This window comes from Cavia porcellus, unplaced genomic scaffold, assembly GCF_034190915.1.
Source record: "Cavia porcellus strain 051 isolate PalLab524CR breed Dunkin Hartley unplaced genomic scaffold, mCavPor4.1 scaffold_7, whole genome shotgun sequence".
In the NCBI taxonomy this organism is placed as follows: Eukaryota; Metazoa; Chordata; class Mammalia; order Rodentia; family Caviidae; genus Cavia; species Cavia porcellus.
Genome location: NW_026947490.1, coordinates 37,577,487 through 37,603,257, shown reverse-complemented (window position 1 = coordinate 37,603,257; position 25,771 = coordinate 37,577,487). Strand labels below are relative to the sequence as shown.

The 25,771-nt window shown below is 39.2% G+C and overlaps 1 protein-coding gene across 1 annotated transcript; it reads right to left on the bottom strand.

The window, feature by feature from the left end:
- Positions 1–2,414: 2,414 nt before the first annotated feature.
- Zscan4 (zinc finger and SCAN domain containing 4) lies at positions 2,415–5,068 on the bottom strand. The gene is made up of 3 exons (XM_013155168.3): positions 4,634–5,068; positions 3,392–3,554; positions 2,415–3,303 (listed from the first exon to the last, which is right to left on the bottom strand). The coding sequence occupies exons 1-3, from the start codon at positions 5,024–5,026 to the stop codon at positions 2,543–2,545; spliced, it is 1,317 nt and encodes a 438-aa protein (XP_013010622.1). The 5' UTR covers positions 5,027–5,068; the 3' UTR covers positions 2,415–2,542.
- Between the last annotated feature and the right edge of the window lie 20,703 nt (positions 5,069–25,771).

Below are 25,771 nucleotides of genomic sequence, written 5' to 3'. Positions count from 1 at the left end.
CATATTGCAGTCAAGATTTCAGAAATTCAACGTAAGAATAGACTCTTAAAGGCAGAGAAAAGGAACAAATCACCTATAAAGGAAAATCCATCAGAATACAGATGACTTCTCAGCACAAACTCTCAAGTCAAAGTGACCTTGGAATGAAGTACTCAAGGTTCTAAAGAAAAAAGCTTTCTACCCAGACTGATGTATCCAGAAACTCTCAAAATTGATGGAGAAATAAGATACTTCCATGACAAAAAACATCTGAGGAAATTTATGACCACCAAACCAGCCTTCTAAAATGTTCTGAAGGACATTCTAGAAAGAGATAATAAGGACTACAGCTCCATGAACCCCAAAAGAAAGAATACACCAGGAAAGGCAAACAATTAAATGGAAGGAAAAAATGGGGTAAATAACATGACAAGGATACGTCAATATACATCAGTTTTAACCATCAATGTTAATGGTCTCAATTCACCAGTTAGAAGATACAGACTAGCCGGGCGTGGTGGCTCACGCCTGTAATCCCAGCACTCGGGAGGCTGAGGCAGGAGAATTGTTGCAAGTTCAAGACCAGCCTAGGCTACAAAGTGAGCCCAAGACCAGCCTGAACCGTACAGCGAGACCCTGTCTCAAAAAGACAAAAAAAAAAAAAAAAAAGATACAGACTGGCACGGGATTTAGCTCAGTGGCATAAGCACCTGCCTGGCAAGGGCAAGTTCAATCACCAGGAAAAAAAAGACACAATCTGGCAGAATGGATCAAGAAGCAAGATCCAATAATATGCTGCATATGTAAACACATTTAATTGAAAAAGAAATTCATAGACTGAAAGACAAAGGATGGAAAACAATACTCCATGCAACAGGAATCAGGAAAAACCAGGGGTAGCTATTCTATTTGCATACAAAGTGAATTTCAAGCCAAGACTGATTAAGAGAAATAAAGAAGGTCACCACATCCTTGTAAAGGGAACAATGCAAGAAGAAGAGATAACAAGCATAAATTTATATGCAACAAATACCAGTGCACCCAGATATATAAAACAATTACTAATGGATATGAAAAAACAAGTAAACCTTACTACAATTGTACTGGGAGACCTCAATACCCCACTATCACAAAAAGACAGATCAACTAGACAAAAAAATCAATAATGAAATATTAGAATTAAATCAAACTTTTATGCAAATGGTCTGAGTAGGTGTCTACAGAGTATTCCAACCTACAGCATCAGAATACACATTCTTCTCACCTGCACATGGGACATTCTCCAAAATATGCCCTGCTTCTTTCAGCCCTTCTGTCCATGTTGTTGTGCTTCTTTCAGACAGAGACAAAGGACTGTTCTCATGCACTATTCACTCCTCTGGTCCTTGCTCAGCCTTCTGTGTTCCTCTTCCACTGACAAGTCTCTGTCCTCTCAGGTGGTTTGTTGCAGGGTGCAGTGGGATGCCTTGTGGCCCTCTGCTTCTGCTGTTGCTGTCCAAAGTTAGTCCCTATTCTTACTACTCTCCCAAAAGGGCAGTGCTAACTTGCCACTTAATGCTTTTCGAGGTCCATTTCCGCCATCACCTGCTTTTGCTGTAATCTGTAACTTTGTTGGTGAGTCATTGGGTTGCTTTCTGCTCCTGCTCCTGTCCCGGGGGTGGGGATGGCCTCAGGGTGCACAGCCCCATGGAGCAAGGCTGTTTAATTTCCATACCTCTCTAACCACAGGTTACAGGGGAGAGGTTAGCTGCTCCATTTTCTACAAACCCCTGTAGTCTTCAGCCTTGTTCCTAGAGGTTCAAATTAGTGCTCTAGTGTGGAAATGGGAAGAAAAGAAAAAGAAAAGGAAAAGGAAGGGCTGGAGATTTAGCCCAGTGGCATAAACACCTGCCTTACAATCACACAGTCATGAGTTTGATCCCCAGTACCAAAAAAAAGGAAAATAAAAAAGGAAGACTGGTCAATCTTCAGGGAGGGGGCAGTTCACTCACTCCCTGTTCATCTGTCTGTTCATGTGTTGTACACAGCAGAGTTCATTGCTTGTTTGTAGCATCTTATGCTTGGAGGAAATTAGAAGAGGCATGACCTTATATCCCAAGTCTATTCTGTATTGCTTGATTTAACCACAGTATTTTAGTATATCCTATTTTCTTTTTTTTAACATTTCAAGTGTGACAAGCAGCCATTCCAATTTGGCTACCTGTTGGCAGTATGTGGACTGGCTGGCCATTTCATTGTCCTTAATATGTATTTTGCTTAACTTATGAGTCTCTTTTTTTCAGATTGGGTGTGGTTTCAGGGTATATATCCTCCCTTTTTCCCAGTTACCCAAGTTTTAGTTGAATTTCTCTGAGTAGCTCTAAATGAGGCGCCTCCTCTATTCAGCCATGTTGTCTCAGCTGGAATACTTAAGTGAACAAACTGCCATATATCACTTTCTCTTGACCTCTACATATTTTAATAGAGTGAGAATGTAAATAGAAAGTATAACCAGGAAATTACATGATATACTGTCAATGGAAAAGCACATACAAACAGTGATATGAATATGTATTCACACCCTTTATGTAGTCCCAGGGGCCAAAGAGGAAGTGTCTGATGTAAGGGGAACATTTCTGGATCCAAGTTTCTCATGAATCCTCTGGTGACGATTGTATGTAGATGACTGGCGGAAGCTTCTGTGGCAATGGGTACATTTATAGGGCTTCTCTCCTGTATGAATTCTTTCATGAGCCCGCAGGTTTGTCTTGTGTGTAAAGGACTTTCCACATCTGCTGCATTTAAAAGGCTTCTCTTTCTTGTGAGTCATCTGATGCACACGTAGATCTGATGTCTGGAAGAACCTTTTGTTACACTCAGCACAAACAAATGGTCTCTCATTCCTGTGTCTTCTTTGGTGGGCTAGGAAATGAGAGAGATACTTAAAGGTCTTGGGACATTCCTCACATTTGTATGATTTGGGCGATTCATGGAATCTTTCTTGGGATTCCTCACAGGCAGAGTTTCCTTCACTGCAGTGGTGATTAGAGACTGGCTCAGAGGAGGATTGATGTGGCAGAGAGGAAGATCCTGGTCCCACATCCATAGGGACATCTTGGTAAGAAGGTCCTTTCTGGGACTCTTCTTGCAATCCACATATGACTGGCCTTGCTTTTCTGGAGCTGTGTGTATTCTCCCAAGAAGCACTTTCCTCTACAGGTGTAGGATCATTTGCTTCTGGAATAATGAGCAGGGAAACTATTTCTTTTCCTGGATTGGTAATATAGTCATTTACTTGAGTTACTTCCCAGGAACTAGTGCAGCCATCTTCTTCATGTTCATTTCCTGGAAATCAAGAAGTCACTCAGTGAAGTTGTATCCCAAAAGGGTCCATCTAGAACACCTCTATGATGTACATATTCACATGGCTTACCTTGTCTTGTTCCCAAAGGAGCATTTTGGGAAACCTGGTGGGCTGTGCCCATACCTGCTGTAAAGGTTTTTGCTGATGACTGTTTCGTGAGATGAGCAATGACTTCTTTCAAGGGCATATCCTCAGAGAACAGTGCTTCCTGTCCCTGCATGCAGACATGGACCTGTAAACAAAGCCAGATCAGCCTGTATATGCATCTGTTGTGTCACACAACCTTTTCAAAACACCTGCACTTAACAAGCATTCACATGATTTTTGGCTATTGGTGTCTTGATGGTGTCATTCTCTCTGATGGTGTCATTCTCGATATTCACAAGTTGTTGTGATTCTAAAGTCACAGAGTGAAAACATTACAGCATTGTTCCTAAAGAATATGCAAGTTTCCTGTGAAATTCTAGTCATGCTATTCTCTTCAAATGATAAATACATAACCTTGTTTTATATGTACCTATTTAAAGATGTTGTGTTTAATGTCTTCTTGATTAGTTAATATGAACTCATGGCTTATAGCCCTTTAACTCATCCTGCATGAAATGTATCCAACACATATACTATCTCCATAAGGTACAAACCCAAAAGTTTCTTTCACTTAGAAATTCTGCTAGAAAGGATTTCAGTACTATACCTGGGCGCCATTTTAAATAAAATTATGACCAAAAAATGAGAATGTGACAATTCTTCTCAGTCTACAAACTAAACAATGTGAAGTATGCCCTTGTGCAGCCCAACCATCTAGGAATGTGTACAATCAGGCATTCAAGATTTTTTTCCTCACACTGCATGTTTACCAGTGACTGAGGGTGTGCCTCAGGTACTGATTTTGACATTACAAGTATACGGCAATTTTGAAAATCAGGATTCTAAGAAAGAAGGTCCTCTGTAATCACTAGTATATCCTTTCTAATTAATAAAATTATATTGTGGTCCCTTGAGGCATGAACCAACTCTTGTCCAAAGCAGTTTTTTTCATCTTTGAGGTTTCTGCTCAAATGTTTGTTTTACATAAAGTCTGTAAGTATACCAAATAAATTAGCCCCATAAAATTAATTTGGTTGATATATATACCTTTCTGCTTTTCCTTGATAACTTAGAGCAGCAGAAATTCTTGATGAGGAAGAGTGGGTGGGGAAAGTGTGATCTAATAACTGGATCTGCAATAACTTTTTGTTTACTTTCTGGTAATTCTGAATGACTGTACTTATTTTTTTCCCACTTTCTCCCCACATCAGACCATTTACTTACTAACACAGGTGGCTTCATACAATCATCTGTCAAGTCTTCCAGTAATTTCTCCAGGTTTTTACCACTTGATTCCCATTTCTTTTTCAATATAGACTTGTCCCTGCAGCGGCCACTAAGCATAAACTGCTCCATGGCTAACTGAGCAATAATCTGATCCTTGCTATGATTTTCTGGCTGCAACCATGAGTGAAAAAACTCATACAGTCTTTGTAGTTCCTTCCTTGCTTCTGAGTTATCACTGTATTGCAATGAGTTGAGTTGAATGCTTGAGAATGCAGAGATCTCTCTCTTTGGGACAGCAAAACCTTGGGTTGATGAAAATTCTAGATCTTCTGATTCAAGGTTATTTGAGGAGAGTTCTTGGCAAAATGATTTTCTGAGATCTAAAGCCATTCTCAGACTCAACTTCAATGGTTCAGTCGCCGTTATCTCGTATGTTCGGTGAATCTACAACTACTGCTGGATGATTACAAGCTGTAAGCTAGAAATATAAGAGACATTTAATTAGAGACAAACAAGTCAAACAGAACTTCAGGACCACATAGCCTCATGGATCAATGCTCAAATTTTTTTTAAAGAGAGCAGCTAACTTTGCTCAAATTCTACTAAGGCAACATCACTTATTTTCATTAATGTGGTCAACACTTCCCAGAGAAGGAAATTTTACAGCTATATTAAAATAATCCACAAAAACCATCTCAAATAAAATTCAATCCTATGTAAGAAGAACAATAATATGTCACTAAAAATGAAGTTAATTTTCAAAATCAAGAAATGTGGGTTAAAAATTAAAGCCACCTTGATTTACTATGTTATTGGAATATAAAGAAATATGATGTAACCGTCTCAGTAGTATTTCAAAAATGAATGTTAGTACTCATTCTTAAGGTGTTCTGTAAACATTAGAGACCATGCCTTCCATTATCCCTATGAGACATTAGACTACTCTCTAACCAACTCAGTGAAGAAAATCTATAAAATGTCATTTGCATAGTCCCAATTTTGTTTACAGAACAACATTCAACAAAGATTAACTTCAGTGAATTTAGCAAGGTGACCAATACAATACCAGTTTATTTAAAAATAAACTGATTTCTGTATTACTGTGCTATCATTGCAGTGTTTTAAAAACTTTTTCATTGATCTTTGCATTAAGCATCAATATCTAAGAACAATTATTAAAAAATACATTCAGTATTCTTACAAACTATAAACTATGAATGAATATATTGTATCAACCCTTACCACGCTGTAACTTTCTTTCTTCCTTGCTTGCTTTCTGTCTTTGTCTTTTTGAGACAGGGTCTCTCTATGCAGTTCAAGCTGGCGTTGATCACACTGTAACCCAGGCTGGTCTCAAACTCCTAATGATGCTCCTGCCTCAGCCTCCTGAACTTTGGGGTTACAGATGTGTACCACCATGCCTGGCTTACCCTGCCATTTTCTTAAGGCATTTATTATAGAAATTGTCTGTTTATTTGTATGCACTGTCTGGAAGTACAAAACTATATTGTGTAAAGCTGCGCATGGTGGCTCACACCTGGCTATTGGTTACACATACCTTCTCTCTGGACCCCAGGACTTGGGAGACTTATGCAGGAGGATTGTTGAAAATTTGAGAGTATCCTGGGCTACAAAGCCAGCTCAAGGCCACCCTGAACTGCACAGCGAGACCCTGTCTCAAAAAGACAAAAAACAAAAATCAAAAACAAAAACAAAATCCATTACATAGTCAACATCATTTAGGATGTGGGAGTTGGTTTTGACATAGGGGTTTGCTTTGTTATTTAGGCTTCACTTGAACTCAGATTTTCCTACCCAAGCCTCACAACTGTCTGGATTTTAGGTGTGCACTTGGATGCTCAGATTGACATGCCATTTGAGGCAATATTAAAGATTAGAAAAAGCTTTCTAAGAGGCTGCTATCTCCCTTATGCAATGAGTGTTCCTAAGTATATAGATTTCCAGTGTTTAACTGATACTATTAATATTCCCTGGAAAGTAATTACATAGAACAGCTAGCTCTTCCCCATAGTATACTTACAATTTTCATAGTTTATGTATGTGCATTAGATTTAAATGAAAGGTGTCCATTCAGTATAGTAAATGTGGTTTGAAAATTTAGCTGTGGTCTTTTTTTATTTTTTAAAGAGATTAAGATAAAAGCTGTGATCTTGAACTTTTATTTGAAATCACTAAATAAAGGCCATGATCTGGGGTTAATATGTCTGTATCACCCATTTGTCTATTTCAGGGACAGAATAGCTCAAAATTTAAAAAGAGGAGACTTTTGCTCAGGCTCACACTTTCAGAAGCTTAAATTCACTGCTGACTGACTCCAAAGCAGGAATGCCATCACTGTGTGGTATGCGGTGGCTCATGCCTGTAATCCCAGTACCTAGGAGGCTGAGGCTAAAGGATCCTTGCAAATTCAGGCCAAGCTGGGTTACACAGTGAGTTCAAGGCCAGACTGAACTACAAAGACCCTGCCTCAAAAAACAAAACAAAAAAAGAAAAAACAAGAAAGTAAGAAAGAAAGAAAAAAGCAAGAAAGAATCATTGCCAAAGGGACTGACAGGAAGAGCCCAAGAGCAAAGATGGAGGAAACCCACAGTCCCCAAAGACACACCCACATAAACCACTCAGAAACACCCACGTGTGTGTTCCTTATTCCATTCAGGTTGGGAATCAGGATTAACCATCTCATATTTTTAATTATAAGAAAATAAAATATTAGAAAAAATAGATAACTCACAATAGAAAAAATATACAATTTTGACTCTCAATTGATACTTGAATAAAGAATATGTGGAAATATCTATATTGATAGAGGTATATACAGTAGAAGAGGAGTCAGCCTTTGAAAAAGACATACTACCTTTTCCACATCATGGACCAATCTTGAATACCTAAGCAGACACACAAAGAAAACTATATTATGCAGTCTCATGTATATGTGGAATCTTTGAACTCATAGAAACAGAATGGAAATGTGGTTGTAGGGTTTGAGCATGAGTGATACGGAGGAATGTTTGTCAGAGTGTCCCCATTTAAACTCTAAGATGAGTAAGTCCTGGGGACCTTGTGTCAGTATGGTTGTTATGGTGATCTCCTGTATACTTTAAGTTTGCTAAAAGAATGGATTTTCAGTGTTTAACCACAGACTAAAAAGGGTACTGAAGTGATAAGTAAACCAGCTTGGTTGTGATAATCACTTCACAACGCGTCTGTACATTAAATATTGTCATATTGTTACAGGCAGTTGAGTTAGATAGAAATATTACAGGCAGTCAGACAGGACCAGGCCCTTGAGGGAGCCAGCACAGAGGACCAAATGTCTTGTGACCTTGGAGGAGAAAGACACCTCCTGCTGTGGGCCAGATCTCAAGACAAAATGCAAAACAAATGCAACCACATGGTAAGTATAAACATCAGGGATTGATACTCTGAATATTTATGGATCAACTTGAGGAAGCCAGGAGCCACCATCCCAACCTCCTAGAGAAAGAGACACTTTTCTTTAAGCATGCCCACTTCCTATGTGACTCACTTCCCCATTTGTCCCTGATTTAATCAATTTTACCTGAACAGTTAATCTTATTGGTTATTGGCAATGCACTTGGGACCCTTTCTTTCTCTCTCAGACAGATTCTTTCTTTTAATAAATATATTCTGCTCAGGGCCAAGGATTTAGCTCAGAGGCTGCCAGGTAAGTGTGAGGTTGCAAATTCCATCCCAAATACCGCCCCCCAAATCACACCTTTAAAAAATGGAATTTCAGTGTCAAAAATAAGTATTTCTGCTCAACAACTCCATTGTTCCTAAAATTCATTCTTACATTTTAGTGAACACGAACTCATACTGGACATCTAGTAGGTTGGAGTTTCATTCCCCTATATCAGTATCATTATTATTAGATCCCCCATCTGAGAGACAGCACAATCATCATGGCAATGGTTCAAAGCTGTGCCATGATAATGCACATCTCCTTCTTCCCAGAAGCCCCTATGGCTTCTCCCTCTAAAGTCTGCCAGGCTCAGGAATGTAACGGTTTACCCAATCCCCTGCACTCTCACAAAATAAGTCAGCTCACATCGGTACCCAGAGCACTGCCCCATAGAGCCTCTATCAGACAGAACCTGCCCTTTGTCTATAGAGAGCTGCCACAGCCTTCATTGTGGTGACTCCTTCCATGCCCTTCCCACTAATTAAAGTTTTTTTACCTGCTTGCCTCCTACATTCTGCACTGCTCTAGATCTAGTACAAATCACTCAATCAGTTGGTACCATTGACTCCAGCAGTTGGAGTCTGTGTGGCTCCTGGGGAATCTGTCCCCCCCGTCTGAGCTCCCCTCTGGCCTATGGACCTTTCCCTTCTGCTCCTCCTTTTCTCTCTCTCTCTCTCTCTCTCTCTCTCTCTCTCTCTCTCTCTCTCTCTTTCTGGGACTAGGGACTCCTCTGCTTTGCAGTTTCTAGCCAACATCCAACATCAGCCTTCATCTTGTCAGGTCCAAGGTGAGCCTCCCCTCTGTTCTACTCAGGGGTGCCTGTCTGAAATCGTGGCCATGTTAGGATGTCCCCTACATCCCTCTGGAACCTCTATGTTCTCTGGGACTCCCACATGCCTCCTCTTCTGATGACTAGAAAGGTCTACACTCTAGTAGGTCCTTTTGGGCTTCCTTGTGTCTTCTTTGGTGAGGACTAGAGAAGTTATTGTTGGGACTATGCTACTACTGGTTGTGCTTCACTGAAGGGTGATGATTCTCCACTGATTCACAACCCCCAGCTCTAACCCAATTCTTTCCCCTCCTCTATCTCCCCTTCCCCATCATACTTGATCCCTGTGTCCTCCTAAACTCTCATTTCATTTCCCAAGCAGTATCAAACACTCAGTCTAAATTCAAAACATCAGACCTTGATTCTCAATCCCCCCAGGGAGACCTCTTACCTATGACTTTCCATGTCTTTAACAATAGAAAATGACCTTAAAAAGGTTGCATTCCAGGCTGAAACTCTAATGCCAATTTATGGCCACAGCAGTTACAGCTGCAGTGAGTGGCACCCAGAGCTTGAGATAAAACACAGACTGCAGAAAAAAATCTAAAAACCCAATCCCCCCTCCCACCATCATCATGCTTCATGTGCAGCAGAAAAATGACACTGGACACGAGCATGCCATGACATGTGGCCACAACTAGGTACTTGGCCCATCTGCAAATAAGAGGGCCACTGGAAGTCCCACTGCCCTGTCCACCAGAGAGCAGGTAAGTCATCACCTTCCCTGCCCTCACAGGATAAGACACTGCAGCCTGGGACTCATCACTGGCTGATCTGCTCAGTATCGCTGCTGAAGACTGATGTCTTCATCAGGGCCCATGGTCTCACTGAGGTCTCTCTCTCAAGAGTCCTGAGTCTCGCTGGACATATCAGGTTAACTCTTCTCTTTCCTTGTTGACATGTAAGCCACCCATAATGTTCTTCCTGAGTTTTAAGATCGATGTTTCAGGTCTGAAGTTTCCATTATGGGAATTGACAGCCATGGTACATGACTTCTGCAGAAAAACCTACTCCCTAGAGATGACAAACCCTTACATACAAATAGTCTTATTATCCCAACATGTCCTGTACCTTTTTTTGATAAAAATTTTATTCCAAAAACTTAATTTCTATTATACTCTCTCCCTCTCCCCACAGCTGTCATACTCCAATCCCATCATCATATGCCCCTGACTCAGCCCCTCCCCTTCTGTCCTCCCTCATGCACCCTACAGTCTAGACACCTCCAATCCCACTCATGCCTCCCACATTACTCCGCTCCTAATTCACCTCAAAACACCCCTCAGTCTTTCCTTCTGTTCCCCAATACTCAGTTGCTCCTAAACATTGACAGGGACTCAAACCTATTATCTGCCACTTGTTAACTAATGGGTTTCTAAAAGTCACTCAGTTGCCTGATGACATCCATATCCTTTTCTCCCTGTCCTCAAATCCAACAGCTCCTATTACCTAATCCAATATCCCCAAAACTATCATCAGTACAATAATCCAATTCTCCTGGTGGTGCCAAACCCTTATATCACACTGTCTCATATTCCTCCATGTACATCTCATTTAAAAATACACTTTTCACTATTCCCTTACATCCAAAATGCCAATACCTTTTCATGTTTACATGGATGGATTCAGATACTTTTTAGTCTACTCAACTAATATATACAGTGCTACCCCAGGGATTCAGAGACAATCCTCACTTCTTTAGCCAAGCCTTAGCCAATGATCTTGTAACTATAAATCTACAACCTAGTACACTCATTCAATACACAGATGACTTCTCTTCTGCTTCCACTCCTATGCCACAACAACACAACACACAGCTGCCTTATTCAACTTTCTCTGTAGTAAAAGATACAAGGTCTCAGGCTGGGGATTTAGCTCAGCGGTATAAGCGCCTGCCTTGCAAGCAGGCAGTCGTGAATTCGATCCCCAGTACCGATAAAAAGATACAAAGTCTCTCACTCCAAACCTCAAATCACCTCACAAGTGTCAAATACTTTGGCCTCATGCTTACACTCACCACACAGTCCATAATCTCTGACCTTAAGACTCCTTTCTGACTTACAGACACCATCATAAAACAACGAATACTTTCCTTTTTAAGCCTATCAAACTTTTTTCACCTCTGGATCCCCAACTTTGCTTCTTTAGCTCAGCCACTATAATCAGGCTCTAAAGGGCCTCTTTTAAACCCCTAGACCCCACTATGCCAGTTGACACTCCCTTCACAAAACTTAAGGAGGCCCTCCTTAGAGCCCCTGCACTTACACTTCCTAATCCTACTATACCCTTTATTCTATACACTACAACAGATAAGGATAATGCTATTGGGAGTATTGGGACACAGTAAAAGACCTTCATTCCAGGCCATAGCCTACATCTCTAAACAACTAGACACTAGTTAGAGGATGTCCTCCCTGCCTTCAAGTGATAGCAGTAAAGTCATCCTAATACAAGAAGCCAAGAAGTTCACTTTTCGACAATCACAGTCTACTCACCACACCATATAGTCAATATAATTTCTCACAAGACAGTCCTAGCTCTAATGACCTCATCATAGCTATGACAAGTACATCCTAACTATAATACAAGACCCCATTGTCACAGTCTCAACCAGCAACAACCTCAATCCAGCCATCCTATTGCCTATTCCTATGACAGATTCAGAGATAACTTTTCTATATGACTGCACAAATGTTCTCCAATTAACTCATACTTCCTTCCCACATATACATGATTCTTCTCACTCTACTCCTACCTCTACAAATCTCTCCCCAGGCCACCTACTCAGTTAGGCCCCTCTCAACTTATGTACAGGAGACCATTTGTCTTACAAAACTTGCCTTCACCTTCTAATCTTCCTCCTTTAGCTGACTACATTCTGGTTCTCTAGTTCCTCCGACACCTTCTTCAACAATATGCAGATCTTTGCCTCCCTCAACCCTCTGAGGGACACACACCAGATCCTCCTTTATCTCCAGGAGACTTGTTCTATATTAAAATTCCTAAGCCCACAGGTGCAACTTCAACTCTTCAACCTAAGTAAAATGGACCTTATCTGGTATACCTTGGGACTACAACTGCAGTAAAGGTAAAGGGATTCCCATGCTGGTTTCATATCACCCAAAGAGGTATCATCCACTGCCTGGTAATCTTGATCCCAAACACACTAACGGGACTCTATGGATCTCACGTCCAATAGCTCCCACCTGTCTCTGATTAACACAACACAAACACTAAGGCTTTGCTGTCCTATCTATTTTGGCCTATATACGGCTCTATACTTTTCTGCCTCACAGGGACTCTAACACTCTACTCCAAAAAAATACACCATTCTCCAAAGGCTTACAGTTATCACACTTTTCATATTAATAATCTTACCATTTACATTCCTCAATTACCTTATGCAACATGATAGGCTTCCTCCTCTACCTCAATCTATTCCTTCACCTTACCCTACAACATTCATCAGACACCCAAAATGTTAATTCACTCCAAGATCAAACAAACTCACTGGCCAGAGTAGTTCTTCCACAAGGAAGGACACAGTATTCACATAGCAGAAAAAGGGGGTACTATGCCATGTTGGGGGAGGAATGCTGCTACTTTGTCAACCAATCAGGTATAATCAACAATCAGGTACAAAAACTCAAAAAATTAGCAGCTAATATACAAGGAAGGCAATATTTTCCAGAGGCCACCCTTTGGTCTTCATGGTGGGATTTCCTAAGGTCTTGGGCTCCCCTTCTAATGCCCATTATGGGTCCCATTGCCACAGTATTTTTTTTGCTTTTTGGGCCCTGTGCCTTTAGGCTCCTCTCACAATTTATCCAAACCAGAATACAGGCATTCACTACCAAAGAAATCCTACTACTGAGTGACATCACTACCTCACAAGCTCAGATTAAAGGGACCCCTCAATCCCATTCTCTTCTATCTTAGGCCCCAACCACACCCCCTCTCAGCAGAAAGCAGACAGAGAGACTCCACCACACACCCTAACACACAGAGATGGGAATGTTAGATCCCCCATCTGAGAGATAGCACAATCATCATGGCAATGGTTCAAAGCTGTGCCATGATAATGCACATCTCCTTCTTCCCAGAAGCCCCAGTGGCTTCTTCCTCCCAAAGATCTTCCAGAGCTCAGGAATGTAAAGATTTATCCAATCCCCTGCACTCTCACAAAATAAATCAGCTCACACCAGCCACCAGAGCCTTCCCCCAGCAGAGCCTCTATCAGGCAGAACCTGCCCTTTGTAGAGAGCTGCCACACCTTCCTTGTGGTGACTCCCTCCATGCCCTTCCCACTTATTAAACTCCTTTCTTATCTACTTGCCTACTCTCCTTAATATTCTTCCCTGCTCTAGATTGAGTACAAATCACTCAATCAATTATAGACAGCTAAAGTAGGTAGAACTATAAACTATGTAGAAGCCATCAGACAAGGCTGGGCCCTTGAGGAGTCAGAGTAAAAGATGATAATCCATCAGGACTGCAGCTGGAGATGCACCTAAAGATTAAAATCACAATAGCCAGTTTCACATATTTCCCTAAGGGATGAATGGAGGTTTGGGATTATTGCTATCATCCTTTTGAGATTTTCCATTATCTCATTAGGGATGGGCCATCCTCTCCCACCTACTAAGACTGTACTAAGATTAAAGGCAAGGCCAGTGCTATAGATTATAGCAATAATGATGTCAGTCAATGTATACTTGCTTCCATTAAATCAATATTGCCTATGTGATTGTACTTGCAATTTGATTGATCGATTAAAATTTTGACCTATATTGTACCCATCTTATGACTTTGCTCTATAAAATTTGCTTTAAGGTGTAGGCTTGTTGCAACCCATTCAGGACCCCTTCTGTCCCTCAGGAGTGATTGCTATTCCCCATTCCTTTTCTCCAATAAATTTTCCTACTCTTAATATCCATTGTTTCTTATAATTCATTCTTTGACTTCAGGGAACACAAACAGCCTATTTGACATTTAGTATTTTCCCTGTATCAGTATAACTTAAACTTATCCAATCTTTGCTTGTTCATTATATTTGAATAAAGTTGAGGGAGCAAGAAAGAAAATATTGGGAGTGGGGATAAAGAAAAAGTAAATGAAAACAAAATGCCAGGCCTGAACTCATAGCAATATCACTTTCTTTTGTTTATCTGTCTGTAATCTTGTATTTTCCTCAAGAATGCATCTCTAGAAGAGGTCAAATGAAGTTTGCATTGCTCAAACTTAATCTGAGACTTACAGGCTCATCATTTAAAATGTCCAATATATAAAAAAGTAATCCCTCTTTCATTACATTGCTATATTTTATATCATTTCCCCATTTTACAACATTAACATTTCAAAGATTTTTTAATTTTTAAAAAAGCAGTCAGATGAGGTGATACATACCTGAAATCCCTGTATTCTAAAAGGATGAGAAAAATGACCACAAATTTAAGGCCGGCCTGGATGACATGGCACCTTGGCAAGACCCTGTCTCAAAGTAAAAATTAACAAAGGACTGGAAATCTGTGAAGTTTCAGGATTCAGTCTTGACTACTATCAAAAAAGAGAAGGAATAAGGGAAACAGGAGAAATTTCATGCCATAAAAATCAGAAAATGAGGGTGTTCAGTGAGAGTGATACAAGAGCACATAAATCTATGATTGATTTTTGTTTGTTGACGTGATTTTGTTACAGGCAGCTGAGTTAGTTAGAAATATGATGGGCAGTCAGATAGGGCTGGGCCCTCAAAGGAGCCAGAGCAGAAGTTCAGAAACCTTGCAGCCTTGGAAGAGACAATCACCTCCTGCTGTGGGCCAGATCTCAAGACAAAAGCCAAAGCAAATACAACCACATCCTAAAGATCCACAGTCCAATAGTTCTCTGTCACCCTAAGGAAGTCAGGAGTCAGCATCCTACCCTCAACAGGAAGTCATTGATGTTAAGCATGCCCACTTACTACAGGACTGGCTCTCCCATTTGCTCCTAATTTAATCAATTTTACCTGAGCAGTTAATCTTATTGATTGACCACAGTTCTGTCCCACCTTATGCCCACCTTGCAAATTCCAACTTTTCCCTACCATTGACCTATTTAACCTCATGATTTTACTCTATAAATGTCCCTAGAAAAGACAGAGTCCCTGGCAACCCGCTCAGCACCCCTTCAGTCTCAGACAGAAGCTTTCTTTTTCTCAATAAATCTAGTCCACTCTTAACCTACGTTGTTTCTAAAATTGATTCTTCAATTTTAGAGAACATGAACTTGTGCTGGACTTACAGTAAGTCAGGAGCTTAGATCAATTTCATGACTCATTTGTTAATCTTATGTCTAATCAGACTAGCCTTAAAATGATTTCCCTTAGCCCACTCTGTGAACATTCTTGTCTTTCCCTAATACTTTTATCACAAATCTTCTAATCAAACCAGAATGAAATGTTAAATCTGTTCAAGTTACATCCTACTCCTCTTCCTCCAGGGCTCCAATATGCCATCAGGGAAAAGTACAAGCACTTCATTGTTCCTCAACACCTTCCTGGGCCAGCCCTGAGCCTGTAGGCTCATTTTAGGTTTTGTGGCTGGCTCTCTGATTCCTGGTAAACTGGTAATCAACTGTGTCTGTGTCTGTGTCTGTGTCTGTGTCTGTGTCTGTGTCTGTGTCTGTGTCTGTGTCTGTGTCTGTGTCTCTGTCTCTCACTCTCTCTCTCTTGCTCACTCTTGCTCTCTCCCTTACCCATCTCTGTCTCCCCTTCCACCCCTCCATCTCCCTTTTCCTCCTCCTCATCCTCATCTTCATCTCTCTTTCTGTGGACTCCACAAGTTTTCTCCCCTTGGACTGCTATCTCCCCCACAACAACTCACAGGCCACCGCTTCACACTTGCAAACATGCCCTTTAGTCTCACATAGACAGAGCTGTATAGCATTAGGGCTAAGACCTTGGGAAATTCAAGACCAGGCTTGTAGCGGGAAGAGGGCAGTTCTACTGTGAAGCCTAACATTACAAGATTTGTGAGCCATGCATGAAACACATCAGGATCTATCTGGGTCATGGGTATCCTATCTCTAAGAACACCTACTTCCCAGAGTGGTTATAGTTTCAGTTACCCAGTGGGACAGCCATCATTTGAAAATACTAAATGCAAAATGAATCTAGGTGTAGTGGCACACACTTATAATCCCAGCACTCAAGAGGCTGAGGCACGATGACTGCCTTGAGTTTAAGATCAGCTTGTCCTACATAAGAAGTTCAAAGCCAGCTTGATATACATAGCAAGGCTCTTTTAAAAATTAATTAATTAATGTCAAAAACAAAGAGAAAACTATGAAAAATGAACATTCTAGAAATACACTATTTGTGGCTTTTAAATTGCATGCAAGCTGGGCATGGGGGTACATGCTGTAATCCCAGCACTTGGGAGGCTGAGGCAGGAAGATGGCTGTGGGTTTGAGGCCAGTCTGGAGCTAAATAAGTGAGTACAAGGCTAGGATGTACATAGTGAGGCCCTGCCTCAAAAAAAAAAAAAACAAGCATATATCAGACTATTCAGATTAGCTTGATAAAAGTCTTGTTGACCTCCTCTGCTCTGTCTGGACTAAATGTCCCTATTTGCAGTCAATATGTGCTTTATAAGCTGTCTGTATATTTGTCACTAAACAGCCTGTTCAGTTAACATCCCCCTTGTCAAGTACCAATGGTTTTTTTCTTTTACCTCTTACTTTTCCCAATAATGGCCCCAAACTACAAAAACAGTTATGCCAGTAATTCAGATATGGTAAAGAGCAGACATTTCAGGGCTTCCATTAAATGAAAATGTGGACGTACTTGATTTAACAGGGAAAGACAGCACTGAATGCTGGGGATGCTAAGATCTTGGCCTGAACCAAGCAAAGTATATGTATGGTTCATCGTATCCCTGGATTCAATATCCAGGTGGGTCTTGGAACATATCTTGCATGTATAAAAATATATTCACTATGACTGATAGTCACATTTCAAAGTTTAGACACCACCTCCGCTCCAGACTGCCTTAGACCAACACTTCCATTAGATACAATAAAAACAAGTCATTAGAAGCATGACAGCAAGGTACCAAAGTCATATTCAAAAGATTTATCCAGAAAGTCTCTTTCAATAAATCCACGCCTTAACACAGAATCTGCAATATCAAGCCCTTTGAGTCAAGGCAATTCTCAGATGATCATTCCCTCCCCAAAGGGGACCTCATAAGTTTGTAAATAACTCCCCACCCCCACAACTGTGCCTACACATAAGCATAGGATTGGTGAGTTCTCCATTCTGAAGGCTTACCTCTGTGTAGATAGAACTCAAGTGATATAATCCTGGGCTCTGAAAGTCAAAGGGTGCCTGGCTTCCTCCTCCGTTAAACCTACTATGACTTCCCAGTGCAGCTTCCTTATATACAGCCTGGGCTGCACAATTTACTTAATGGCATGATTGGATGAAACTCATCCTTTGCTGGGATTACTGCCACACCTTGTCTCTCACACCATATTTAATACCACCACCCTCTTTCCCAGAAAAATACTACTCAGGAAACTGAGCCAAAAGGATCAGAAATTCAAGCCCAGCCTGGGAAGTTTAGCAAGATCCAGTCTCAAAATTTAAAAATTAGAAAAAAGCACTGCGGATGTAGCTTAATACAACCTCAGGTGAATTCCCACTACTACCAAAAAAAAAAAAAAAAAAAACTCTTCTTAGGACTAGAGATATCTCTGGGAAATGTGGCCAGGTTAAAATTAATTTGGTCTGTCTTTCTTTAAAGTTTCTTTCTGGGTTACTCAATTTATTTCCACCTATATTTCTTGGTATAATTGTGATGGGTTGAAGTATGTCCCCAAATTCATATACTGACATCTTATTTCCCAGTACCTTAGCATTGAAAAGTGACAATGAGCATAATCTCAAATACCATTTTCCTGAATCCTGAAAGATTAAAAACTTTAAAGTCTAAAATCCCAAAATCACATCCTGAAAATAAAATCTCAAGCAACTGGGCGTGGGGGTGCACGCCTGTAATCTCAGCACTCAGGAGGGTGTGGCTCAAAGATCACTAAATTCCAGGCCAGCCTGGACTACATAGTAACTTCACAGCTATTCTGAACTACATAGAAAGACCCTGTATCCAAAAACCACAAATAAAATATTGAATGTTAAAATGTCAAAAGCCCAAATTTCCAAAACTGTAATGCTTATAGTAAAAAATAAAATGAAATAAAATCTACTTAAATGTGATAGAAAACTAACCTCTGGACTAGAGATGGACCATGAGATATAGCAACCAGGAAAATTTCAGATTAAAAATACACTGGGTTTCACACACAAGCTCTTCAGGAAAAAAGAAAAAAATAAAAATACACTGGGTGTGGTGGTTCATGTCTGTAATCCTAGCACTTGGGAGGCTGAGGTAAGTGGATGGATGCAAGGCTGAGCTACTTAGCTCAGGGCCAGTCCAAACCACATAGTGAGACCCTGTATTCGATCCCTCCATCCAAAAAGAATACATACCAAAGTAAAAATACATTATTTGGATGAATGAGAATTCCTTCCAACTGGCAAAATTCCAGTTCTTCACAAATTAATGCTACATTTGCCTGAAAAATCCAGCCTTGGGAGTCAGATGAATCCAGGTTGCAAAGTTCAGAAGCTTTGGCACCCTGCCTGATTGCCATGAATTTTGTGGAAATATTGAGGCAAAAGAGTGAATGTGGAAAAAAAACAGGATGGGCATGAGAGAACACTGGTATGTGAAAGGATTTGTATACCCTGTATGTGCAAATAAGGAACTTTGACCCAAGCTCTGCAATTAATCAAATTAAAATCCTGCAGTGGTAGAGGATTTTATAGGAGGGTAGAGTGATTGGAGTATTCATTCATGTTTAACTAGTGGATCCTGTATCTCTTCCATTGCTGATCTCGGAGAAGAATGTGAGTAAGATGGTGGTGGGGGTAACATTAAGGAGATAGAGTCCATGAGAAGAGTTTTCACTCAGGGTGGACAGCAATAACAACTTGATGGTATTTATTAATGAAGTGAACAAGAATAATGTTTAGGACTGGAGATTTAGCTCAGCGACATAAGCACCTGCCTTGCAAGCTCACAGTTGTGAGTTCAATCCCTGATACAGACAAAAAGAAAAATGTTTGAGGCCATCACTGATGACTCCAGATGGTCTCTTGGAAACCAGCTTCTCCTTAAGTAACCAGCTTGAAAAAGAAAGTAAGACTGAGAATATGGAGAGTTAGGTGAAATCAGTAATGTAACTTATTATCTGTTTTATTGTCATGTTGAAATATTGGAAAGGAAAGCCTCAAGTTTCTCTAGTTTAGCGTGTGTGTTGTGTGTGTGTGTGTGTGTGTGTGTGTGTGTGCCAGTGCTGTCAGAGACATCATCAAGGAATATTTATTTTGATATAATCAGAATGTAGCACTTTATAGAAATGCAATTGAATTGAGAATTGGGTGAGGCTGCTGCACAGTAAGCCATATTATCCCAAAGAAGTCAGTTTCATGAATCTTAGCTCAAAGAGAATGGATGTGGGTTGACTGGAATCCTGTTTTGAAACTGTGTCCTCCTGTGCTGGATCTACTTTGATCTGACCATAGCCATCTTGGTTGGAACTGCCATTTTGTCTGTCAGGTGATTCTTGTACACAGCCCAAGTCCTGTAGGACAAATAATATCATTAACATATTAGAGCATGATGGCCCCGTCACTAATACTGCAGATGTTTCTTACCCAACATTGAATGTGTTAGCAGTTTTCAAGAAAGGCCATGTACAATCTAGTTGGCCTGAACCCACCTTTTGTCTAGCTTGGCCCTTGGGTTCAAGACACAGTGTACATAAATTCATCTTTTTTTATTTTTCCTTTGAGAAGTTTCTTACCCTTTCACCATATTTATTGAAGATTTTGTATCTTATATCTTTTTTATTTTATGCAACTGGGGAATAAACCCAGAGACTTCACACCGAGTTATTGCCTCAATACCTTTTATTTTCTTAATTTATAAGGCAAGGTCTCCCGGAGTCTTTAAATTGCTCAGGCTAGGTTCAAACCTGTGATCTTCCAGCCTCAATCAGCCAAGATCCTGGAATTACAGGTGTGAGCCACCACCTGAATGAATGAATAAACTCATCTGAATGAATGAATCAATCAGTCAATCAGATTAAGAATGTAATTCAACCAGTAGTAGAGTACCCCTTGTTCCCTAGCATCACACACACAAAAAAGTTATGGGATTATAGTTATATACTTTCACTCTCAAATATAGTGTTTGAAATTTAAAACACAAAGTTCTTTCCTATTCCATCCTTTTGTGATTTTTGGACATACACATACCACTACCCACAATTCTTTACTACCTATACTACCTTATGAGGGTTTTTGAAAATCTATAGTTAATAAGCCACTGTGCCACTGAGCTGTATCTCTGGCCCTAGTTATTGTTCCTTTATATTTATTCATATAATATTTCTTCCACTTCAGTTTCATTGAGCAGATCCAGTCTGGTTGCTGGCTCAAATTTCCTTTAATGCTTTTGATACTGAGGTGTGGTGGCAACTTTCCTTTTCTGAAGCAGTCATTATTTTGTCTTTAAAATATACTTTTCCTGGAGAAGAATTATACTGTGGATGCTGCCTACAGCTTGACCTGTTAGGTGAAGCCAATGTCTGGGGAGAATCCCATTGTCTCCTAAACACACCTTGGTTTCCACCTGAATGTGAGAGTGATTTTCCAGTATTAGCGGCTGTTTGGGGAGCACTACCAGTATGCTATTCTGATCTAAAGCAGGCGAGATAGAATCCCTTAAAAGTACCTTACCTTCATTGTGCAGTTTTTCCAGTCTTTTCTTAGGTGCTGCTGTAATTTCAATACTTACATACATTCCAAAATTCATGTTGAAACTTAACATTCAGTATGATAGAGTGGGACCTTTAAGTGGTGATTAGATTAAGAAGTATTCCTCATGAATAGATTAGGATCTTTATTTCTTTTTTTAAAAAAAAGCTATACAGTCTTCTCCATCCCTCCCACTGCATGAGCTCACAATGTTAGAGATCCAGCCTGGATCTGACATCCAGCCCTGGATCTGTGAGCAGACAAAGCAGTCATGTTTCTCAAAAGCATGAGTGCTATCTGTGCTTTGGTTATTACAGAATTTACTAGATATAAAATAAACAACTGAAATGTTATCAATAAATCATAATGTATATACACTAGGAGGTGTTAGAAATTAGGGATAACAACTTCCCTGGTAAATACAGATGCTAGTAAGAATGTCAAACAGTGATGGTGAACATTTCAGAGCTTTCAATGATACAAACAACCCACTGGGGGCACCCATACCAGAGGTTCAGCACCTCTGTCTAGAGCATAAAAATATTTTAACATGTAAATATGCACTCAGAACATTTCAAATTATTGAAATTACTATCACTTTATTGAGTCTTAAGCTCCACAGCTTTTTTTGTAAGTTGATACATTTTCTGTATGAACAAAAATACACTGTGGACATTTCATATTGAAAATGAAACTTGACTCCAAAATAAAAGATCAGCAAATTTCACTTCACTTTAATGGCATCTTTTGTTTAATTTTTTTTGCTCTCTTTGGTTTTTTCTTTTTTTATTTATTTTAAAGAGATTAAGAAAAAAGAGGACATAACAAAGCAGATCAGATCAGAACAATGGAAGTAACACAGCATTTTACCACAAGAAAACCCATAATTAACAGTAACTACCATAATGTCTCTTTCTTTGAAATAGTTGAGCACAGCTTCATATAAGATAATATCAACCGTAACAAAGCAGTATAAAACCATTCAAGAGAATGAAAGCATTACAGGGCTTTCAGAACCAAATAGAGAATGAACAATGGCTACTATATTATCTCATTTTCAATAGGAAATTTGTTTATATTATCACACATATCCAATAAGACATAACAGGATAGAACCAAAGGCAACAGAAAAACAAAAGCATAGTAGGACTTCAGAGTAATATGATACTAAATCAGCTCTGGGTATTCTAATGTCTTCTTTTCCATAAAATATCTGTTTACACTATCACAGATAATAAAAACAAACAAACTAGGATAAAACCATCCCAACTAATGAATGCAGACATTATAAAACTTCAGAGCAATGTAATGGGGAGTCATGATTACTATAAACTCTTATGTACTGTTCCCATTTCTTACACTAGGGAGACTATATGGTATTCATACATGTGAGTTTGATTTCTTATGAGTATAGTCTCAGGTTATGTCCATTTATTTATAAATATCTCAATGTGATCATTCTTTATAGCTGAGTAGTACTCCATTGTATAAAAATACAACTTTTTATCCAATCCTCAGTTGATGGACACTTAGGTTGTTTCCAAGATCTGGCTATTACAAATTGTGCTGCTATAAACATGGATGCACATATATCACTGTGGTATGATGTTTTCAGTTTTTCTGGAATTATGCCTAGAAGTGGAATTGCTGGAACAAAGGGGACTTCCAATCCCAGCTTTTCGAGAAATCTCCAGGCTGACCTCCACAATGGCTGCAACAGTCTACACTCCCACCAGCAGAGCAGGATAGTTCCCTTATACCCACAACCTCTCCAGCATTTGTTGTTGGTAGTTTTCTTGATCCTGGCCATTCTTTCAAGAGTGAGATGGAATCTCAGTGGGGTTTTAATTTGCATTTCTCTAAAGTGTAGTGATGATGAACATTTTTTTCATATATTTATTTGCCATTTGTATTTCTTCATCTGAGAACTGTGTATTTATCTCATATGCCCATTTTTGGACTGGGTCTTTGAATTTCAGGGATATTAATTTTTTTTAAATCTTTATATGTTTTAGACAGAAGTCCTTTATCTGAGGGAGAGTTCACTAAGATTTTTTCACAGTTTGTGGGTTTTCTTTTCACTATTTATCACTGGACATTTCTTTTGACATGAAGAAATTTTTTAATAAGACGTGATCCCAGCTATTAATTCTAGGAAGTATTACCCGTGTAGTTTGATTCCTGTTTATGAATTCTCTACCTACCCCATGTCTTCAAGATTTTTCCCTAACTTATCTTCCAACAGATTTAGTGTTTCTGTTTTAATATTCAGATCTTTGACCCATTTAGATTTTAGTTTAGAATATGTTGATAGGCATGGGTCTAGTTTTAATTTTTGGCATGTAGAGTGCCAGTTTTTCCAGCACCATTTATTAAAGAGACTGTTATTCTTCCAGTGAACATATTTGGTACCTTTATCAAAGAAAAGGTGGTTGAGTGTGTTTGTAGTTGTGGTTGCATATTCTAATCTATTCCCTTGATCTTCAGATCTGTTTTTATTCCAGTACTATGTTGATTTTATTACACTTGCTTTGTAGTATAACCTCAAGTCAGGAATTGTTATGCCTTCTGCCTTGCCTTTGCTGCTTAGAATTTCCTTTGCTATTCTAGATCTCTTCTGGTTCCAGATGAATTTTAGGAGTGATTTCTCTAGATCTATGAGGTATGTTTATCATATTTGCATTGGGATTGCATTAAATCTCTGTAACAGTTTTGGGAGAATAGACATTTTTATGATATTTATTCTTCATATCCTGAGCAAGTGATGTCTTTCCATTTTCTGAGATCCTCTTCAATTTCTTTTTTCAGTGTATTATAATTTTACCTGTATAGATTGTTCACTTCTTTTGTGAGATTAATTCCTAAGTATTTCTCTTTTTTGGGGGGAGAGGATGTTATTGTGAAGGGTGTGGCTTCTTTTATTACTCAGTGATTTTATTGTTAGTACAGAAATGCTATTGATTTTGTATCCAGCCACATTGCTGAATTTATTTATTATATCTAGGAGTCTCTCAATGGAGTTTTGGGAGTCCTCTAGGTAGAGTATCATGTCATCGGCAAATAATGATAATTTAACTCTTTTCCTATCTTTACTCCTTTTATTTCTTTCTCTTATTGCTCTGGCTAGTATTTCTAGTACTGTATTAAATAGGAGTGGTGATAAGGGACATCCTTATCTTGTGCCTGATTTTAAGGTAAAGGGCTTACGTTTTTGGCAATTTAATATGATGCTGGCTGTTGGTTTGTCATAGATGGTCATTATCATACTGAGGTAAAGACCAGCTATTCCAATTTTCTGTAAGGTTCTTAGCATGAATGAACGTTGGACCTTATCAAAAGCTTTTTCTGCATCTATAGAAATGATCATGTGATATTACTTTTGGCTTTATTGATATGGTGGCTTACATTTATTGACTTACATATGTTGAACCATCCCTGCATGCCTGGGATGAATCCCACTTGGCCATGGTGTATAATCTTCTTGATGATTTGCTGCATCCTATTTGCCAATATTTTATGGAGGATTTTTGCCATCTGTGTTCATTAGGGAGATTGGCATGTAGTTTTCTTTTTTAGTTGGATCTTTCTCAGATTTTGATACTAGAGTAACATTTGCTTCCAGGAATGACTTAGGAAGAATTGCTTCCCTTTTGATTTCATTGCAGAGGTTGAGGAGTGCAGGCATTAAGTTTTATTTGTATTTCTCATAGAATTCCACAGTGAATCTGTCTGGGCCCTAGCTCTTCTTTGTAGATAGGGACTTACTTATATTTTTAATTTCATTAATAGTAATTGGGCTATTCAGCAGTTTTACGTCTTCTTGACCCAGCTTTGGTAGTTCATATGTTTCTAGGAATCTATCCATTTCTTCTGTGTTATCAAATCTATAAGAGTATAGGTTTTTGAATTAAGTGTTGATGATCTTCTGTATTTCCACAGAGTCTGTAGCGATTTTGCCTTTTTCATTCTTTATTGCATGAATCTGAGCTGTTTCCTTTTTTAATAAGTTTGGCTAGGGGCTTATTAATTTTATTTATTCGTTCAAAGAACCAACTCTTTGATTCGTTGATTTTTTGGATTATTTTCTTAGTCTCTATTATATTAATTTCTGATTTTTATAATTTCCTCTCTTCTTTTGGCTTTGTGTTTGACTTTCTCTTTTTGTCTAGATGTTTGAGGTGTAGTAGCAGTTGTTTATTTGTTCTTTTTTCCTGATATGGGAACTCAGTGCAATAAATTTTCCTCTGAGGACTGCTTTCATTGCTTCCCACAGACTCCGGTAAGATTTATTCATATTTTCGTTTGCTTGTAGGTATTCTTAATTTCTTCTTTAATTTCCTCTGTGACCCACTGATTGCTCAAGAGTGTATTATTCAATTTCCATGTGTTTGTGGGGTTTTTGCAGTTTCAAAATTAATTTCTAGTTTCATGGCACTATGATCTGATAACATGCATGGGATAATTTCAAATCTTCTGCATCGATTTAAATATGTTCTGTGAGCTAGTATATGGTGTATTTTAGAGAATGTCCCATGTGCTGCTGAGAAGAATGTATATTCTAATGTTGTTGGTGGAACACTCTGTATATGTCTACTAAGTCCATTTGTTCACAGGTGTGATTCAATTCTGTTATTTCTTTGCTGATTTTCTGTCTGGTTGATCTGTCCCTTGGTGTCAATGATGTGTTAAGACCTCCTGTTATAATTGTTATTGTTTATTTGA

Excerpts from the sequence above, each read along its gene's own strand:
- Zscan4 (XM_013155168.3), bottom strand. The coding sequence starts at position 5,026 with ATGGCTTTAGATCTCAGAAAATCATTTTGCCAAGAACTCTCCTCAAAT. Across the intron at positions 3,555-4,633 it reads GTATGAAGCCACCTGTGTTA|GTCCATGTCTGCATGCAGGG; the intron begins GTAAGTAAATGG and ends CTTTGTTTACAG. Across the intron at positions 3,304-3,391 it reads TCCTTTGGGAACAAGACAAG|GAAATGAACATGAAGAAGAT; the intron begins GTAAGCCATGTG and ends CTTGATTTCCAG.